This window comes from Schistocerca piceifrons, chromosome 8, assembly GCF_021461385.2.
Source record: "Schistocerca piceifrons isolate TAMUIC-IGC-003096 chromosome 8, iqSchPice1.1, whole genome shotgun sequence".
NCBI classification, from domain to species: Eukaryota; Metazoa; Arthropoda; class Insecta; order Orthoptera; family Acrididae; genus Schistocerca; species Schistocerca piceifrons.
Genome location: NC_060145.1, coordinates 64785137 through 64802874, shown reverse-complemented (window position 1 = coordinate 64802874; position 17738 = coordinate 64785137). Strand labels below are relative to the sequence as shown.

The 17738-nt window shown below is 40.4% G+C and overlaps 1 protein-coding gene across 1 annotated transcript in view; it reads left to right on the top strand.

Moving 5' to 3' along the window:
• The first annotated feature begins 764 nt into the window (after positions 1-764).
• Positions 765-17738, top strand: part of LOC124712078 (putative uncharacterized protein DDB_G0271606) — a 253374-nt gene continuing 236400 nt past the window's right edge. Inside the window, exons 1-2 of the mRNA XM_047242374.1 lie at positions 765-893; positions 984-1096. Of these exons, the coding sequence (XP_047098330.1) occupies positions 988-1096 (109 nt within the window). The 5' untranslated portion in view covers positions 765-893; positions 984-987. The remainder of the gene's footprint in view (positions 894-983; positions 1097-17738) is intronic.

Genomic DNA, 17738 nt, shown 5'->3' with positions numbered 1-17738 from the left:
TTTTAATTTTATTATCAATTTTATTGTACCTGGTGAATGTTCCATTTTAGCGAGTTTTAGCACGTTCTTTTACTTTTTATTATTCTGATGATGGAAGCTTGACTTCCGAAACGCATCAATCTTAGTGTTTTACAATATAAACAAGGGTTGATCCGATATATTTTTTAACATTGACATTCACAACCACGACCTCTTATCCAGTATCGATAATATCAAAGTAAGGAGGAAATGCCAGCGGTTCGGCAGTTCAAGTGCGTGAGAAGTATAACACATATTACAGTTCTGATAAAGTGGTAATATACTGACAGCGATTTATCATCTATACATTGACAATCTATCGTTATCTATAATGACAATGCTATACATAATGCAAATGATCTATGTATTATTATTAATAAACCATTTAACTGAATTACACCTGTTGTATTTAATGTTTCCTCTACTGTCTTTCATTTCCGGTCTTTGCGAAATTTGTCACTGACACTGTATTTCTTGTGGGGTATGTTATAAAGATCTTTGTATTGTCACACGTTCTCAGTAAGTTTTTCATCATTCATTTTCACGTTTTGGTAATGGCGCAAAGTGATACTTGGTTGTGCTTAGATCGGCAAGCTAAAGGTTGACTGTTGCAGTCAGATTCTATATTCACACTATTCGTATGGATCAGGGACGGACAGGAACCGCATGACAAACTATTGTTTTAGAGATAGTTCCCTCACGTTGATGCTTCGTGTCGTTGCCGGTCATTGCGAACAGTGCCATTCAAAACACTTTATAGATTATTTTTACGTGACGTTGCCGGTCAGTGACGGGATGTTTACGTTGAGCATGGTGTAAATCGACCTGTAGTGTCAATAGCGGTGTGACTTTCTAACTATCGATAGTCGTTCACTGTACGTTGTAAGGCGCATGTTTTGAATTTGTGTGTGTTCTAACAGGAACTGCTAGAGTATTGGAATAACTTTTTTTTTTAATAATACCAGAGAAATGGACTGGCGCTATTCTAGTGAAGACGAGTTATCAGCCCTAGATGGCATAAATGAGCAGACACAGAATTTGGAGCGAGCTGTGCTGAGGGAAAATGAAATTAATATAAGTAAGTAGTGTTTAAATTAACGTTCATACACGCTGTAATAACTTTTTTAGTTTATTGAAATGTTACATCCGCTACACAATAACATAATATTCCATAAGAAAACGAGTTATTTCTAGTAGCAGAAACAATATTACATGGCACATTACATGAGGAACTCACAATGACCATCCGTATATTTTTATACCATTGTGCTTTCTGTATGGTAAGCAGTTGCATGAACTTTTTACTTACCAAATTATTTTCAGGACTAGTAGGCCTTAACACTCTTTCGGTTCTGTTTTTTTAATTTTTAGAGGTAACTAATAAAATGATATACTCGTTTCGTCTCTGAATCAATAATATACCGTGTACTGTATTTAAAACTCCATAAAAGTGGAAGTTAGTGCATTTAAGCAAGCGGAAAATACGCTAAAAATTTTATTGCACTTCTTTTGTCTCTCATTCTCCTCTATATTTCGTAATCGAATATGAATATTACCATGCAACGAGTAATTTCACAGCAGGATGGCTTCTAATACAGTAAATTGTATAGGGATTAGATTATAAATCTTATACTGTAGCCTGAACAGAAAATCGATTTGAGGAGAAGCCATTAACAGGAGGCACCTCTGTGGAGCTGAGTGCAGCAAGTGATGCACATAATCACTACAGGTTGCAATTAAAATTGTGTACCAGTTCTATGACACATGATTACAATATTCTAAATTTGAAAGAACTGAAAGAAGATTAACGTTACAACAATGATGATACATACGGGTGGAATCTGACGCTTCCATTGACCCCATGGCTACATTGCAGACACTTAATTCTCTATTCATTGTTAACAAATTTCTCTTCTTCAGGAATGCTTTTCTTGCCGTTGCCAGTCTACATTTCACATCCTCACTACCTCAGCTATTATTTTGCTGCCCAAATAGCAATACTCATCTAATACTTTAAGTTTCTTGTTTCCCAATCTAATTCCTTCAGCATAACCTCATTTAATTCAACTACATTCCATTATCCTTGTTTTGCTTTTGTTGATGTTCGTCTTATATCCTCCATTCCATTTCACTGCTGTTCTAAGTCCTTTACTGTCTCTGACAGAAGAACTGTGTCACTGGCAAACCTTAAAGTTTTTATTTCTTCCCCCTGGACTTTAATTTCTCCTTCAAATTTTTCTTTTGTTTGCCTTGCTGCTTGCTCAATGCAGGGGATAGGCTACAATCCTCTCTCACCTCATTCTCAACTGGTGCTTCCCTTTCATGCCCCTCAACTCTTATAACTGCCATCTGGTTTCTGTAAAAATTGTAAATAGCCTTTCACTCGCTTTATTTTACACCTGCTATCTTCAGAATTTCAAAGAGAGTATTCCATTTAACATTGTCAAAACTTTCTCTAAGGTTACAAATGCTGTAAATATAGGTTTGTCTTTCCTTAACCTATCTTCTAAGGTAAGTCATAGGGTCAGTATTGTCTAACGCAGGGCTTCCTAACCTGTGGTCCGCGGACCCCTTAGGGGTCTGCCGGCTCTTTCTAGGGGGTCCGCGACCATCTTTCACCAAATCGTGTAAAATAATGAGTAAAATTATAGAATAAAAATGTGAAAATCTAATTCATCACTATTTTTTCGTGTGAAAAACATGTGTACTTTTACTTCAGATCGTATCCCCAAGCAGCGTTTGCGGTTCCTAAGTGGGAACGTATATACAGTTTAGTGCCGGAGAATGCGGCTTCTCTGATCGACTGTTTAGCAACAATACAGGGGTCGTTTGTGCTCTGGCTCACGGCGCTAGATGCGCTGAAGCCTTTTACGCATGCGCGGAGTGAGCTTTGCTGGCCAATCACAGCGCTCGCTGGCACGTATGTGGCCCCAGGCATCATTAAATGTTAAACTTCCCTTGTCAGTGCACTACCTGTTTCATAAATCGATTTTTGACCAGTTTATTACTTCTAACATGGATCAGTGGCTGAAGTCAGGATCATTGAAGAAGGCTGCAGTTTCTCCGTCACCTTCACAACAAGGGAAGTTCCAGTTGAAATGAATGAGGAGGGAGGACGACCACACACAGGGCGCACGCGCGCGCACACACACACACACACACACACACACACACACACACACACACACGACTGTTACGAAATATGCATGCTCCTTACACAACAGTAGCCAAATAGTGGAAGTGAACAGACCATAAGCAACAGCTTGTCAACAGCGAACAGTTTGGACGTGACGTTGATTTCTCTTGGAGGAAGAAAGCTCCATCGTGTGAAATTTCAATTACCAAGTAATTTTAATCAGGCTATAGTGTGTTGAACAAAGGGAGTAAATCCACTAGTAAGTGTCTGAATACAGTGGGAATTCAAATTGGATCGTTAATTTCAAGTTGTTTTCATTCATCTCTAAACCAAAGACTATTGATACTGCTGGGGGGGGGGGGGGGGGTCATTGGGAACATGGCACCTGCAGTAAGAAGCTTTCAGTTCCCATGGGTTTCACTCTGAAATTTGAAGTTACTGTACTCTTGACTGACTAGGGGTCCGCCATGGATTTTCGACTGAAGAAGGGGTCTGCCAGCTGAAAAGGTTGAGAATCCCTGGTCCAACGTATTCCTGCATTTCTCTTGACTCCAAACTGATTTTCCACGAGGTTGGCTTCTACCTGTTTTTCCATTCTTCTGTAAAGAATTTGTGTTAGTATTTTGCAACCATGGCTTATGAAACTGATAGTTCGGTAATTTTCACACCTGTCAACAAGTGCTTTCTTTGGAATTTGAATTACTATATTCTTCTTGAAGTGTGAAGGTATTTTACCTGTCTCATACATCTTGCACACCAGCTGAGACAATTTTGTCATGGCTGGCTCTCCCAACGCTATCAGTAGTTCTGACGGAATATTGTGTACCCCTGGCGCCTTGTTTTGACTTAGATCTTTCAGAGCTCTGTCAGTTTCTTCTCACCATATCTGCTATCTCATCTACATCCACTTTCCTTTCTATAATACTGCTATCAAATTCACCTCCTTTGTATAGACCCTCTATATACAACTTCCATCTTTCAGCTTTCCCTTCTTTGCTTATGACTGGTTTTCCATCTGAGCTCTTGATATTTGTACAGCTGCTTGTACTTTCCCTAAAGGTCTCTTTCATTTTCCTGTCAGTGGTAGCCTGTATATCTTTCCCCTAGTGAAAAATGTTTTTGCCCTCTAGCCATTCCTCCATAGCCATTTTGCACTTACTGTCAATCTCATTTTTTAAACGTGTGACTTCCTTTCACCTGCTTCATTTGCAGCATTTTTAAAATTTATCCTTTCATCAATGAAATTCAGTACCCCTTGTGTTAGCCAAGGATTTCTACTAGGCCTTGTCTTTTTACCTATTTGATCCTCTGCTGCCGTCACTATTTTATCTCTCAAAGCTACCCATTCTTCTTCTACTGTATTCATTTCCCCTCTTCTAGTCAACTGTTGTCTAATACCCCTTCTGAAACTCTCAGCAACCTCTGGTTCTTTCAGATTATCGAGATCCCATCTCCTTATTTTCCTACCTTTTTTCCAGTATATACAGTTTTAAACTTCTGTTCATAACCAATAGATTGTGGTCAGAGTCCACATCTGCCCCTGGACATGTCGTACAATTTCAAATCTGGTTTCTAAATCCGTCTAACCATTATGCAATCAGTCTGAAATACTCCTGTGTCTCCAGGTCTCTTCCATGAATACAACCTTCTTTTATGGTTCTTAAACCAGGTGTTACCGACGATTAAATTATGCTTTCTAGCAGGCGGCTTTATCTTTCATTCCCTTCCTCCAGTCCTTATTCACTCCGTCTTCAGGCCACGAATGGCCTACCGGGACCATCCGACCGCCGTGTCATCCTCGGTTGGAGGATGCGGATAGGAGGGGAGTGGGGGTCAGCACACCACTCTCCCGGTCATAAGATGGTATTCTTGACCAAAGCTGCTACTATTCGGTCAAGTAGCTCCTCAATTGGCATCACGAGGCTGAGTGCACCCCGTAAAATGGCAATGGCACAAGTGCCGACCACGCCCGACAGCGCTTCACTGCGGTGATCTCATGGTAACCGCTGTATCCACTGCGGCAAGGCCGTTGCCTTCCAGTTCTTATTCACCTACTGTTTTTCGTTGTCTTCCTTTTCCCACTACTGAATTCCAGTCTCTCATGACTATTAAATTTTTGTTTATCTAAACTATCTGAATGGTTTCTTTTATCTAATCATACATTTCTTCAGTCACTTCATCATCTGTGGAGCTAGTTGGCATATAGACTTGTACTACTGTTGTAGGCATGGGCTTCATGTTATCTTGGCTACGATTATGCATTCACTATGCTGTTCACAGTAGCGTACCCGCATTCCAACTTTCTTATTCATTATTAAACCCTCTCCTGCATTATCCCTATTTGCCTTTGGATTTATAAAACCTGCATTCACCTGACCATAAGTCCTGTCCCTCCTGCCACTGAACTTCACTAAATCCCAGTAAATCTAACTTCAGCCTATCCATTTCCCTTTTTAAATTTCTAACCTACACATATTGGGTCCCATCGCTTAAGAAGAAACAATATTGGAGAATGACACCATATAGCAGAGATGCTGAGTCGCAATAGGCACAACAAAAGGATTCACACAATTATAGCTTTCGGCCATTAAGGACTTCATCAGCAATACACACAAACACACACGCAAACGCTTCTTGCACACACGACTGCCTCCCAAAGTCCCACAGTCCAGTCACAGAGGAGCATTACCCTCGTAACTGAGTACCATTGGGACTGGAGCAACTGAGTTAAATTCTCCGTCAGTGTTTCGATTACCTCTTGTCATTCCCTGAAATGAGAAATGTCCTGCCCATTATCCTTCCACACATCCTACAGTGGTATTCCACCATCCACCAAACCTACACAATATACTCATCCATCCTTACACAATCCCTGCTCCTAATCCCTTACCTTGTGGCTCGTACCCCTGTGATAGACCTAGATGCAAGACCTGTCCCATACATTCTACTACCACCACCTACTCTAGTCCAGTCACTAACATCACCTGTCCCACCAGGGCCAACTGTGAAACTAGTCATGTGATTTACAAGCTAAGCTGCAACCACTGTACTGCATTCTATGTAGGCATGACAACCAACAAGCTGTCAGTCTGGATGAATGGCCAGCGACAAACTATGGCCAAAAAACAAGTGGGCCACCCTGTTGCTGAACACACTGCCAAACATGATATCCCTCATCTCAGTGACTCCTTCACGGCCTGTGCTATATGGAACTTTCCCACTAACACCAGCTTTTCTGAATTGTGCAGGTGGGAACTCTCCTTGCAAAACATCCTACTTTCCCATAATCCTCCTGTCCTCAACTTAGGTTAGTCACTGTCCTCACTTAGCCAGCCCCCTCTCTGTTCCCATTCCAGCACTACACAGCTGTCATTTCACCACCACACCCAGTCTTATAATTTCTTTTTTTTCTCTCTTTTCTGCTATTCCCCCCCCCCCCCCCCCCCCTCCACACCTTCTCTCTTGCCCTCCGTCTCAACTGCAGCACTTCACTGTCCACCACCCCCACCATACTATCCCTACCCCTCCCCGCCCCAGCCTCCTCCTTACCCCCACCCAGTTGCCACTCCCATCATGCACCAGTGCTGCTGCACACAGTGTGGTTTCAGTTGTCTGAGACTTCAGTCATGTGTGCAAGTTGGCTTTGTGTGTGTGTGTGTGTGTGTGTGTGTGTGTGTGTGTGTGTGTGTGTGTGTGTGTGTTTTGCTGACAAAGGCCTTAATGGCCGAAAACTATAATTTTGTGAATCCTTTTGTTGTGCCTATCGCGACTCAGTATCTCTGCTGTATGGTGAGTAGCAACTTTCCTTCTCTAATATTGTTACATTCCATCCTAGATTTTCCATTGTTTGATTTTTGCCTGACAGCTTTTCTTCGATTCTAACCCTGTGCTGTTTTCCTTTATTACTATTTTCTTTTGCATACTCAGTGTCCATCCTTCTTTGTTTTCTTCACTGTGTTTCTCTTGTTGCCTTACAAACCACACTGTGCACTCTACTTACGAGCCACACTGTATCAACCATCTCGGCCGCGCATAACATACGGCCTCAAGACCTCACTGACTGTTGGTGCAGCATCTTATGTCCCACATTACTCCCGCCGATATAATTAATCCTATACTTTCAAAACTGATCACTCTCCCCGCATTAGTTCCCGTATTTGTGTGTTGTCTCCCACACCTTTTCGGTGCCACATGATCTTGTATCTCTACCGACGAACCACTCCCCACACTTTCTCCGTTCTATCCCTGTTCACACCCACTAAATCCACCTCATCCAGTCACATCTGCCGTCCCCTTCTTCACGCTTATCCGCCTCAAACCTGCTACCAACAGTAATATACCAGGTGATCAAAAAGTCAGTATAAATTTGAAAATGGAATAAATCACTGAATAATGTAGATAGAGAGGTACAAATTGACACACATGCTTGGAATGACATGGGGTTTTATTAGAACCAAAAAAATGCAAAAGTTCAAAAAATGTCCGACAGATCGCACTTCATCTGATCAGAATAGCAATAATTAGCATAACAAAGCAAGAAAAAGCAAAAATGATGTTCTTTACAGAAAATGCTCAATATGTCCACCATCATTCCTCAACAATAGCTGTAGTCGAGGAATAATTTTGTGAACAACACTGTAAAGCATGTCCGGAGTTATGGTGAGGCATTGATGTCAGATGTTGTCTTTCAGCATCCCAAGAGATGTCAGTCGATCACGATACACTTGTGACTTCAAGTAACCCCAAAGCCAATAATCGCACGGACTGAGGTCTGGAGACCTGGGAGGCCAAGCATGACGAAAGAGACGGCTGTGCTCACGATCATCACCAAATGACGTGCGCAAGAGATCTTTCACGCGTCTAGCAATATGGGGTGGAGCGCCATCCTGCATAAACATCGTACGTTCCAGCAGGTGTTTATCAGCCAGGCTCGGGATGATGCGATTCTGTAACATATCGCCGTACCTCTCACCTGCCACGGTAGCAGTTACAAAAACAGAATCACGCATTTCCTCAAAGAAAAAAGGCCCGATAACGGTAGATGTGGTAAATCCAACCCATACCGTGACTTTCTCATCGTGCAATGTTGTTTCCACGACAGTTATAGGATTTTCGGTAGCCCAAATTCTGTAGTTGTGGGTATTGACAGACCCTCAGAGCGTGAAATGAGTTTCGTTGGTACACAACACGTTACTCAACCAATCATAATCTTCCGCCACCTTTTGGAACGCCCACACTGCAAATGCCCTCCGCTTCACTAAATCGCCAGGTAACAGTTCATGATGCTGATGGATTTTGTACGGATAGCATCGGAGGGTAGCCTCAGTGCCAACCAAACAGTAGTGTATGGAATGCCGGTGCGACGTGCAACTGCACGAGCACTGACTCCCGCATGCGTAGACGAACCCGCTACAGTCTCCATTTCTTCCTGAACTGTCTCAGCAGCATTACGCCTTGTGCTCGGTCGGCCACTACAGGGTCTATCATCTAAACAACCTGTGGCTCCGAACTTCGAAATCATTCTCGCCACAGCTGCATTCGTCAACAGACCTTTACCCGTTCGAATCCCCTTCCTATGGCGATAGGATTGTAACGCTGAACTAGCACATTCCCCATTCTAATAATACAGCTTCATTAAAAGCGCCTTTTCAGGTAACATCAACATGCTGCGACTGCTGGCGCATCTAATTCTCTCTCTCATTACAGCTCCTTTTATACACGATTGTCATGCGCAGACACTGACGTTTTGCTGTCAAACGCCATCTGTCGGACATTTTGTGAACTCTCTCTTTCTCTCTCTCTCTCTCTCTCTCTCTCTCTCTGTCTGTCTGTCTCTCTCTCTCTCTCTCTCTCTCTCTCTCTCTTTTTGTAATAAAACCCCATGTCATTCCAAGCATTTGTGTCAATTTTCACCTCGCTATCTACATTATTCCGTGGTTTATTAAGTTTTCAAATTTATACTGACTTCTTGATCACCCGGTACATATATTTATTAATTATTAGTTATTCTCTACTTTTATCCTTGTGACTTCTCGCCAATTTTAGTGACTTTTCGCCTTCCGCTATCGTCGTCTTCCTCAGATTTCGTTCATTTTCCCCCCTTGTGCATCCATTTCGTCCTTTTCGTGATTTTTCACATGTATTTGGGTGTATTTTTTGGTCGTAATTCTACTTTTTTACGCAGTTTATTGCAATTTTTGCACCACAATGGATCCTTGCCCCTTCCATCTGCGTCAACACAGAAAAGTTTCCGTATTTCTAGCCAGATCCCAGTCCCACAAACTGTTCCTGTATTGTTGCTTGGCTCATGAAATCCCCCCTAATGGCCTTACCATCGAACTACCCATCTCTGGTTGCCACCCTTTCTTCCACAACAAACTTCACCTGTTCAGATTCTGCCAATCCTTAGCCCTCACCAACATAGTACTGCAAAACCATATCAACCAAGCCCAGTCCTCCTTGCAGTACCTTCTCTCCATCTGCAAAATTCTCCTGCTATGTAATCCCAAATTCCTGAAACATGTAACACACATTGAAACTCTTGCCCTGCAGGAACTTGAGCAACATGCACAACACCACCTCAAAAAGCTGTCCATCCTGCTCACTTCCTATTCCCGTCTTGGAGTACCACTGTCCACCACCTCTACAATAACCTCCAAACCTGCCCCACGTCCCCTCACAGCTGACAAACCCTTTCTCGCAGACCTACTACACTTACCCCACCCTCCAAAACTCCTTCCCACCACCACACACAACCCAGAATCTAAACAGACCCACAACACAGTCATGAACCTTTCCTCCAGAAGCCTTGGTCCCACAGAAATATCAGTCCTTTCCAAAGGCCTCATCTTTTTTCCCACTCCCAAATTCAATCATGCAGGACTTGTTAGAAACCTTCTCTCCTTCTCCCGGTCCCTACAGTGGAAACACATTTTCGCCACCAACCCGTCCAATCAGACTCAACCAAAAACCAATATTGGACCTTGCCTAACTCAGTTCACTCCTCTATCCAACCATGATCCACCCTCACTGCCTCCAAACCACCCCCTGTTAACTTTCCAGAATTTCTTAACCTTGAACATTGCCTAACCATCATTCCCCAAATCTCTCAACATCCAAACTAAGGCTTACAATCTGCAGAAAGAACCACAGTCCACCATCTAAAAACTGATCCTAACCTTATAATCCTACCTGCAGCAAGGGATCCAGCCCTGTTGTTTTATACCTCAAGGATTACCTGGCAGATTACCTGTCAGATACTTCCACCTACAAACAGTGCCACAGTGACCCCATTCCAGTAATCCAGCAGGATCTCTAGTCACTACTCAAATCCTTAGGCCTATCCCAGAACCTCTCCCCCAAGTCTATCTCTCTATTTACCCTACCATTCCCTGCACTCCCACCTTCTACATGCTTCCTAAAGACCATAAACCCAACCACCCAGGGTGACCCATTGTGGCCAGTTACTGTGCCCCCACTGAGAGAATCTCTGCTCTCGTAGACCAATGCCTTCAACCTATTACCTGGAAGCTATCCTCCTACATATAAGATACCAACCATTTCTTCCACAGTTCCTGTCCCTTTGCCACATGGTACTTGCCACAGTTGATGCCACTTCCCTGTACACTAACATTCCTAATGCCCATGTCCATACTGCTATTGAACACTACCTTTCCAGACACCCTATGGATTCCAAACCTACAACCTCCTTCCTATTCACCTTGACCAGCTATATCCTCACCCACAATTAGTTCTCCTTAGAAGGCATTACCTACAAACAAATCGAGGGAACGGCTATGGGCACATGCATGGCACCAACCTATGCCAACCGATTCATGGGCCATGTAGAGGAATCCTTCCTAAAATCCCAGAATCCTAAACCCCTCATGTTGTTCAGATTCAATGACGACATCTTTGCTATCTGGATTGAAGGTCAGGACATCCTAACCACATTCCACCAGAACATCAACTACTTCTCCCCATTGGCTTCACCTGGTTCTACTCAACCCAACAAGCCACCTTCCTAGACATTAACCTCCACCTCAGAGATGGCTATGTCAGTACCTCCATCCATGTCAAACCTATTAACCACCAGCAGTACCTCCACTTCGACAGCTGCCACCCATTCCATACCAAGAAGGCCCTTCCATACATCCTAACCACCCGTGGTCATCGCATATGCAGTGATGAGCAGTCCCTCTCAAAACATACCAAGGGTCTCACTGAAGCCTTCACTGACCATAATTATCCTCCCAATCTAGTACAAAAACAAATCTCCCTTGCCTTATCTTTCCAGTCTCCCACCACCTCCCAAAGTCCCACAGTCCAGCCGCAGAGGAGCATTCCCCTCGTAACTCGGTACCATGCGAGACTGGAGCAACTGAATTACATTTTCCTCCAGGGTTTCAATTACCTCTTATCATGCCCTGAATTGAGAAATGTTCTGCCCACTATCCTTCCCACCTCTCCTACCCCTCCTACAGTGGTATTCCGCTGTCCACCAAACCTACACAATATACTCGTCCATCCTGGGACAACCCCTGCTCCCAATCACTTACCTCATGGATCATACCCCTGTAATAGACCTAGATGCAAGACCTGTCCCATACATGCTACTACCACCACCTACTCCAGTCCAGTCACTAACATCACCTATTCCACCGAAACCAGTCATGTGATTTACAAGCTAAGTTGCATCCACTGTACTGCATTCTATGTAGGCATGACAACTTCTTTATAGACCAAGATAAGTTTAACCAGATAAATGCTCAGCCTGTTGAGAATGGTCTTTCTGATCATGGTGCACAGCTGGTTACAGTATATGACATAGCTCCATTCAGCAATACTAAACAGTCCTCCAAAGTAGTACGTTCAGTCAACGATTTAACAATTGCAAATTTCAGGGAAAGCCTACAGCAGTTAGACTGGGATGAGGTGTACCGTGAATCTGATGCCAATTTAAAATATAATTTATTTCATGACATTTTTGTAAATGCATTTGAAAACTGCTTCCCCAAGAAAATAGTTAAATATACTCGTAAGAAACCTTGTAACAAACCATGGCTTACTAAGGGTATAAAAATATCTTGTAACCGGAAAAGGGAAATGTATCTGACAGCAAGAAAGAGTAGTGACCCAGAAACTATCAAAAATTATAAAAACTACTGTGTTATATTAAGAAAAGTTATTAAAAAATCCAGGAGTATGTGTATCATGTCTGAAATCAGCAACTCTGATAATAAAATTAAAACAATTTGGAATATTATTAAAAGAGAAACAGGTCAACCAAGAGCAGAGGAAGACAGTATTACCATCAAATTGAATGAAAACTTTATGAACAAAAAGTCAGAAGTTGAAAATATTTTTAATAATCATTTTCTAAATGTTATGGATATAGTAGGATCCAGGTGTTCATTAGAAGATGCTAGGCTGTTAATGGAAGAGGCCATACCTATGCAATTTGATACAATTGAAATCTCACCCACTTCTCCCTCTGAAATTAGGAAAATAATAAACTTGCTTAAAAGCAAAAACTCACATGGAATTGATGGCATTTCCAGCAAAATACTAAAAGCTTGTTCTCAACAGATAAGTAAGATTCTCAGCCACCTGTGTAATAGCTCTCTGGAACAGGGCATTTTCCCTGATAGACTGAAATATGCTATTGTTATACCTTTGCATAAAAAGGGGGATAGATCTGATGTCAACAATTACCGTCCAATCTCCCTTCTAACAGCTTTATCCAAAATTTTTGAGAAAGTAATGTATTCAAGAGTAGCTTCACATATCTGTAAAAATGAAGTACTAACAAAATGTCAGTTTGGTTTCCAGAAAGGTTTTTCAACAGAAAATGCCATATATGCTTTCACCAGTCAAATTTTGAATGATCTGAATAACCGAACACCTCCCATTGGGATTTTTTGTGATCTCTCAAAGGCTTTTGATTGTGTAAATCATGAAATTCTGCTAGACAAGCTCAAGTATTGTGGCATGAGTGGGACAGTGCACAAATGGTTTAATTCGTACCTAACTGGAAGAGTGCAGAAAGTTGAAATAAGTAGTTCTCGTAACATGCAAAGATCAGCACATTCCTCAAACTGGGGAACTATCAAGAATGGGGTTCCACAAGGGTCAGTCTTGGGTCCTTTGTTGTTCTTATTATATATTAATGACTTGCCATTCTATATTCATGAAGAGGCAAAGTTAGTTCTCTTTGCTGATGATGCAAGTATAGTAATCACACCTGAGAAACAAGAATTAACTCATGAAATTGTCAATACTGTCTTTCAGAAAATTACTAAGTGGTTCCTTGTAAACGGACTCTCACTGAATTTTGATAAGACACAGTACATACAGTTCCGTACAGTGAATGGTATGACGCCATTAATAAATATAGACCTTAATCAGAAGCATATAGCTAAGGTAGAATATTCCAAATTTTTAGGTATGTCCATTGATGAGAGATTAAATTGGAAGAAACACATTGATGATCTGCTGAAACGTTTGAGTTCAGCTACTTATGCAATAAGGGTCATTGCAAATTTTGGTGATAAACATCTTAGTAAATTAGCTTACTACGCATATTTTCACTCATTGCTTTCATATGGCATCATATTTTGGGGTAATTCATCACTGAGGAATAAAGTATTTATTGCACAGAAGCGTGTAATCAGAATAATAGCTGGAGTCCACCCAAGATCATCCTGCAGACATTTATTTAAGGATCTAGGGATATTCACAGTAGCTTCGCAGTATATATACTCTCTTACGAAATTTGTTATTAACAACCAAACCCAATTCAAAAGTAATAGCAGTGTGCATAACTACAATACTAGGAGAAAGGACGATCTTCACTATTCAAGATTAAATCTAACTTTGGCACAGAAAGGGGTGAATTATACTGGCATTAAAGTCTTTGGTCACTTACCAAATAGTACCAAAAGTCTGACAGATAACCAACAAGTATTTAAGAAGAAATTAAAAGAATTTCTGAATGACAACTCCTTCTACTCCATAGAGGAATTTTTAGATATAAATTAAGAAAAAAAATATTAAAAAAATAAAAAAAATAAAAAATAAAAATAAAAAAACACAAAAAAAGTAGTTATATTAACTTAAGTATGTTGTTAAATTAACCTAATTATGTCATGTATTGGAAAATTCGACTCGTTCCACATCATTACGAAATATCGTATTCATGATCCATGGAACTAGTATTAATCTAATCTAATCTAATCTAATCAACCAACAAGCTGTCTATCTGGATGAATGGCCTTCGACAAACTGTGGCCAAAAGACAAGTGGACCATCCTGTTGCTGGACACACTGCCAAACATGATATCCCTCATCTCAATGATTGCTTCACAGCATGTGCCATATGGATCCTTCCCACCAACACCAGTTTTACTACTGAATTGTGCAGATGGCAACTTTCCTTGCAATACATCCTATGTTCCCGTAACCTTCCTGGCCTCAACCTTCGTCAGTCACTGGCCTAATCCATCCATCCCCCTCTCTGTTCCCATTTCAGCACTACACAGCTGTCATTTTACCACCACACTCAGTCCTTTAATTTTCTTTTATATCTCTCCTTTCTGCTAGCTACCCTCCCCCCCACCCTTTCCTCACCTTTTCTCCTGCCCTCCGTCCAATCTACAACACTTCATTGTCCACCACCCCCACCATACTATCCCTCCCCCTCCCTGCCTCAGCCACCTCCTTACCCCCACCCAGTCACTACTCCCATCATGCACCGGTGCTGCTGCTCGCATTGTGGTTTCATTTGTCTGAGTCCGTTATACGGTGAGTAGCACCTTTCCGTCTCTAAAATTGTTACATTCCATCCTGGATTTTCCATTGTTTGATTATTTAAGAAGTCTTTGAGCCACTCATGTGTCTGGCAACCTATTCCGTATCCTCATACCTTTATTAACAGCCTGCGGTGGGCACCATATCAACAGCCTGCGGTGGGGCGTGTCAAATGCTTCTTGTAAATCTATAAATGGATAATTCCATTTCAATTCAATGCAGCTCTCAAACTGACCGACTCAAGGTTCTTTCAAATTTGGTGCATCCAATGATCACGGTAGGCCTAAGAAATCTAAAGCTACCAGTTTGCCAGAGGTATATGACAATTGTGAAGATTACAGGTCTGCAGAGTTTGGATATTGTATGAAATTTACATGCATCTGTCTCAACATAAATGACTATAATTCTTGTTCTAATCAGTTACAGCAATGAAACTTATATAATTGTAAAGCTTATGAGTAGAGCTTTACGCTGATATGCCACATGATGGATTTTTAATAATTTTCAAATTCAGGGTCATTGACCTTAACTTTTGACCTTGATTATCTCAGAACAATCCACCTCCAATTTTTTGAAAAAAAGTGTGTCTTATTGCTCCAATATGTTACTATAAACATGGTAAATATCAAGATGGCACACCAAAGGCATCATGACAAAACATTTATTTCGTCTACATCACTACACTAACAAAGTGCAGTAAGCAGCTTATCCAGTTTTTTCTTTTTTTTTCAGAACAGCAGACAATAGCAGTCACTATTATTCTGACAAACTGATGAAAATTTCTTGCTGTGAACAGCCAATCATACAGATATTGATTTCAAACAATCACCATTAGCTTGTTTCATGGGTGTGCTTGTTTACTTAAGCTGCAATGTCCGTGTGCTGTGAAGTAGTATTCAGTAGAAGTTTGTAAAAAATTGGTTTCAAGTCAAAATTGTACTGTTCCAATCCATTTAAAGGAGGTGGTCATGCAATAGTACAAAAGAATTTGAGGAATGTTCAGGAGTGGACAGTAAAAAACTGCTGTAATTTATTGTCAGGTGGAAAAATTTGCAGTAAATATAGAATGCAAAAATCACAAAACTCATCAACTGCTGCAGGTGTTACCTCAGCTGTGCAAGGTACTTCCAGTGAAAATGTTATGTAAAGATGAAACTGACCATCTTTAAACACTAGCTTTCAGTTTTTAGGTGAATCTCCTGTGAAGAAAAAGACACTTCATTGTGGGAAAAAGTAACCAAAGCAAAAATTGAAAAAGTTTCCTCTGTGTTGGAGCATACTTCTGTGGCACAGCTGGAAAAAGAAACATGTGAAAAAAAATTGGTGAAAAAGAAATCATAGCCCAGCTGAAAGATAAGTTTGACAGTACAGATGGGGAAAACATGTTGAATTATTGAGTGAAAAACTTGCTAAATACTGTAACAACATTGTGGGAAAAAGTAACCAAAGCAAAAATTGAAAAAGTTTCCTCTGTGTTGGAGCATACTTCTGTGGCACAGCTGGAAAAAGAAACATGTGAAAAAAATTGGTGAAAAAGAAATCATAGCCCAGCTGAAAGATAAGTTTGACAGTACAGATGGGGAAAACATGTTGAATTATTGAGTGAAAAACTTGCTAAATACTGTAACAATCAATTATTGACAAAATTATTTAATTATATTCAAATTATTTAATTAGATAGATAAAAAATCTACTATCAGGTGGTAGCAGAACACACACATAAAAGACGGTTGTAATTGGCAAGCTTTCGGAACCAGTAGATTTTTTATCTCTCTAATTAAATAATTTTACTAAATACTGTTATATATTAGGAAAACTTGAAGAACACAGCAATTTTGAAACAGTATTATGCACCTACTACTCTTATATACATAGCCTTATAAGGTATAGTATTATACCCTTGGGGAATACACCGTGTACAATAAACTGTTATGAACTCCAAAAGAGAGCCTTTCGAATTTTCAGGGGTGTTGCCACAGAGAGCCATGTAGAGAATTCTTTAAGGAATTAAAAATTTTTACCCCCCTGGTTTATTCATTTATGAATCCATAGGTTTTCTTAAGTCACATCAAGAATTCTCTACTCTAAAGAGTGAAGTACATAACTATGAAACTAGAAACAGGCATGATTTTCACAGAAACAAACATTAAAAAACCCTGTACCAAAATAATGTGATGTATCTTCCAAAAATAAAGTTCAATGCCTTGCCTATAAGAATAAAAAAAACTACAGAACTTACATAAATTCAAAAGAGAATTAAAGACACTATTGTTGAGTAAAAGTTACTGTAGTGTTGATTAATTTCTTTGTCATCAAAACAGATAGTGCTTATCATTTCATTTAATCTTATGAACTAATGTTATTTAACCTATATGCATATGGAAGACAACAAATTTGTGCAAAAATGTAATGTATAATTAAAAAGTAATGTTATTTCATTTAATTGTTAGAAATATAAATTGTTCTCTCTCTCTCTCTCTCTCTCTCTCTCTCTCTCTCTCTCTCTCTCTCTCCCTCCCTTTCTATATGATAATTCCTATATCATGTATATGATAAAATAGATGATAATAAATTGAACTGAATAAAACACAAATTTTAACAGTACTTCCAAAGTGCTGGAATATAAGGAAAACCATGAAAGAATTTTCCACGTTACGTTACATGGTACAAAGGGCAAAACAGTTAGTAGCAGAACATGGTATATTAGTGATACAAAATCCAAACCCAGATGAAACACATTATGAAAAAACTGTTCAATATGTACATGATTTTTTCT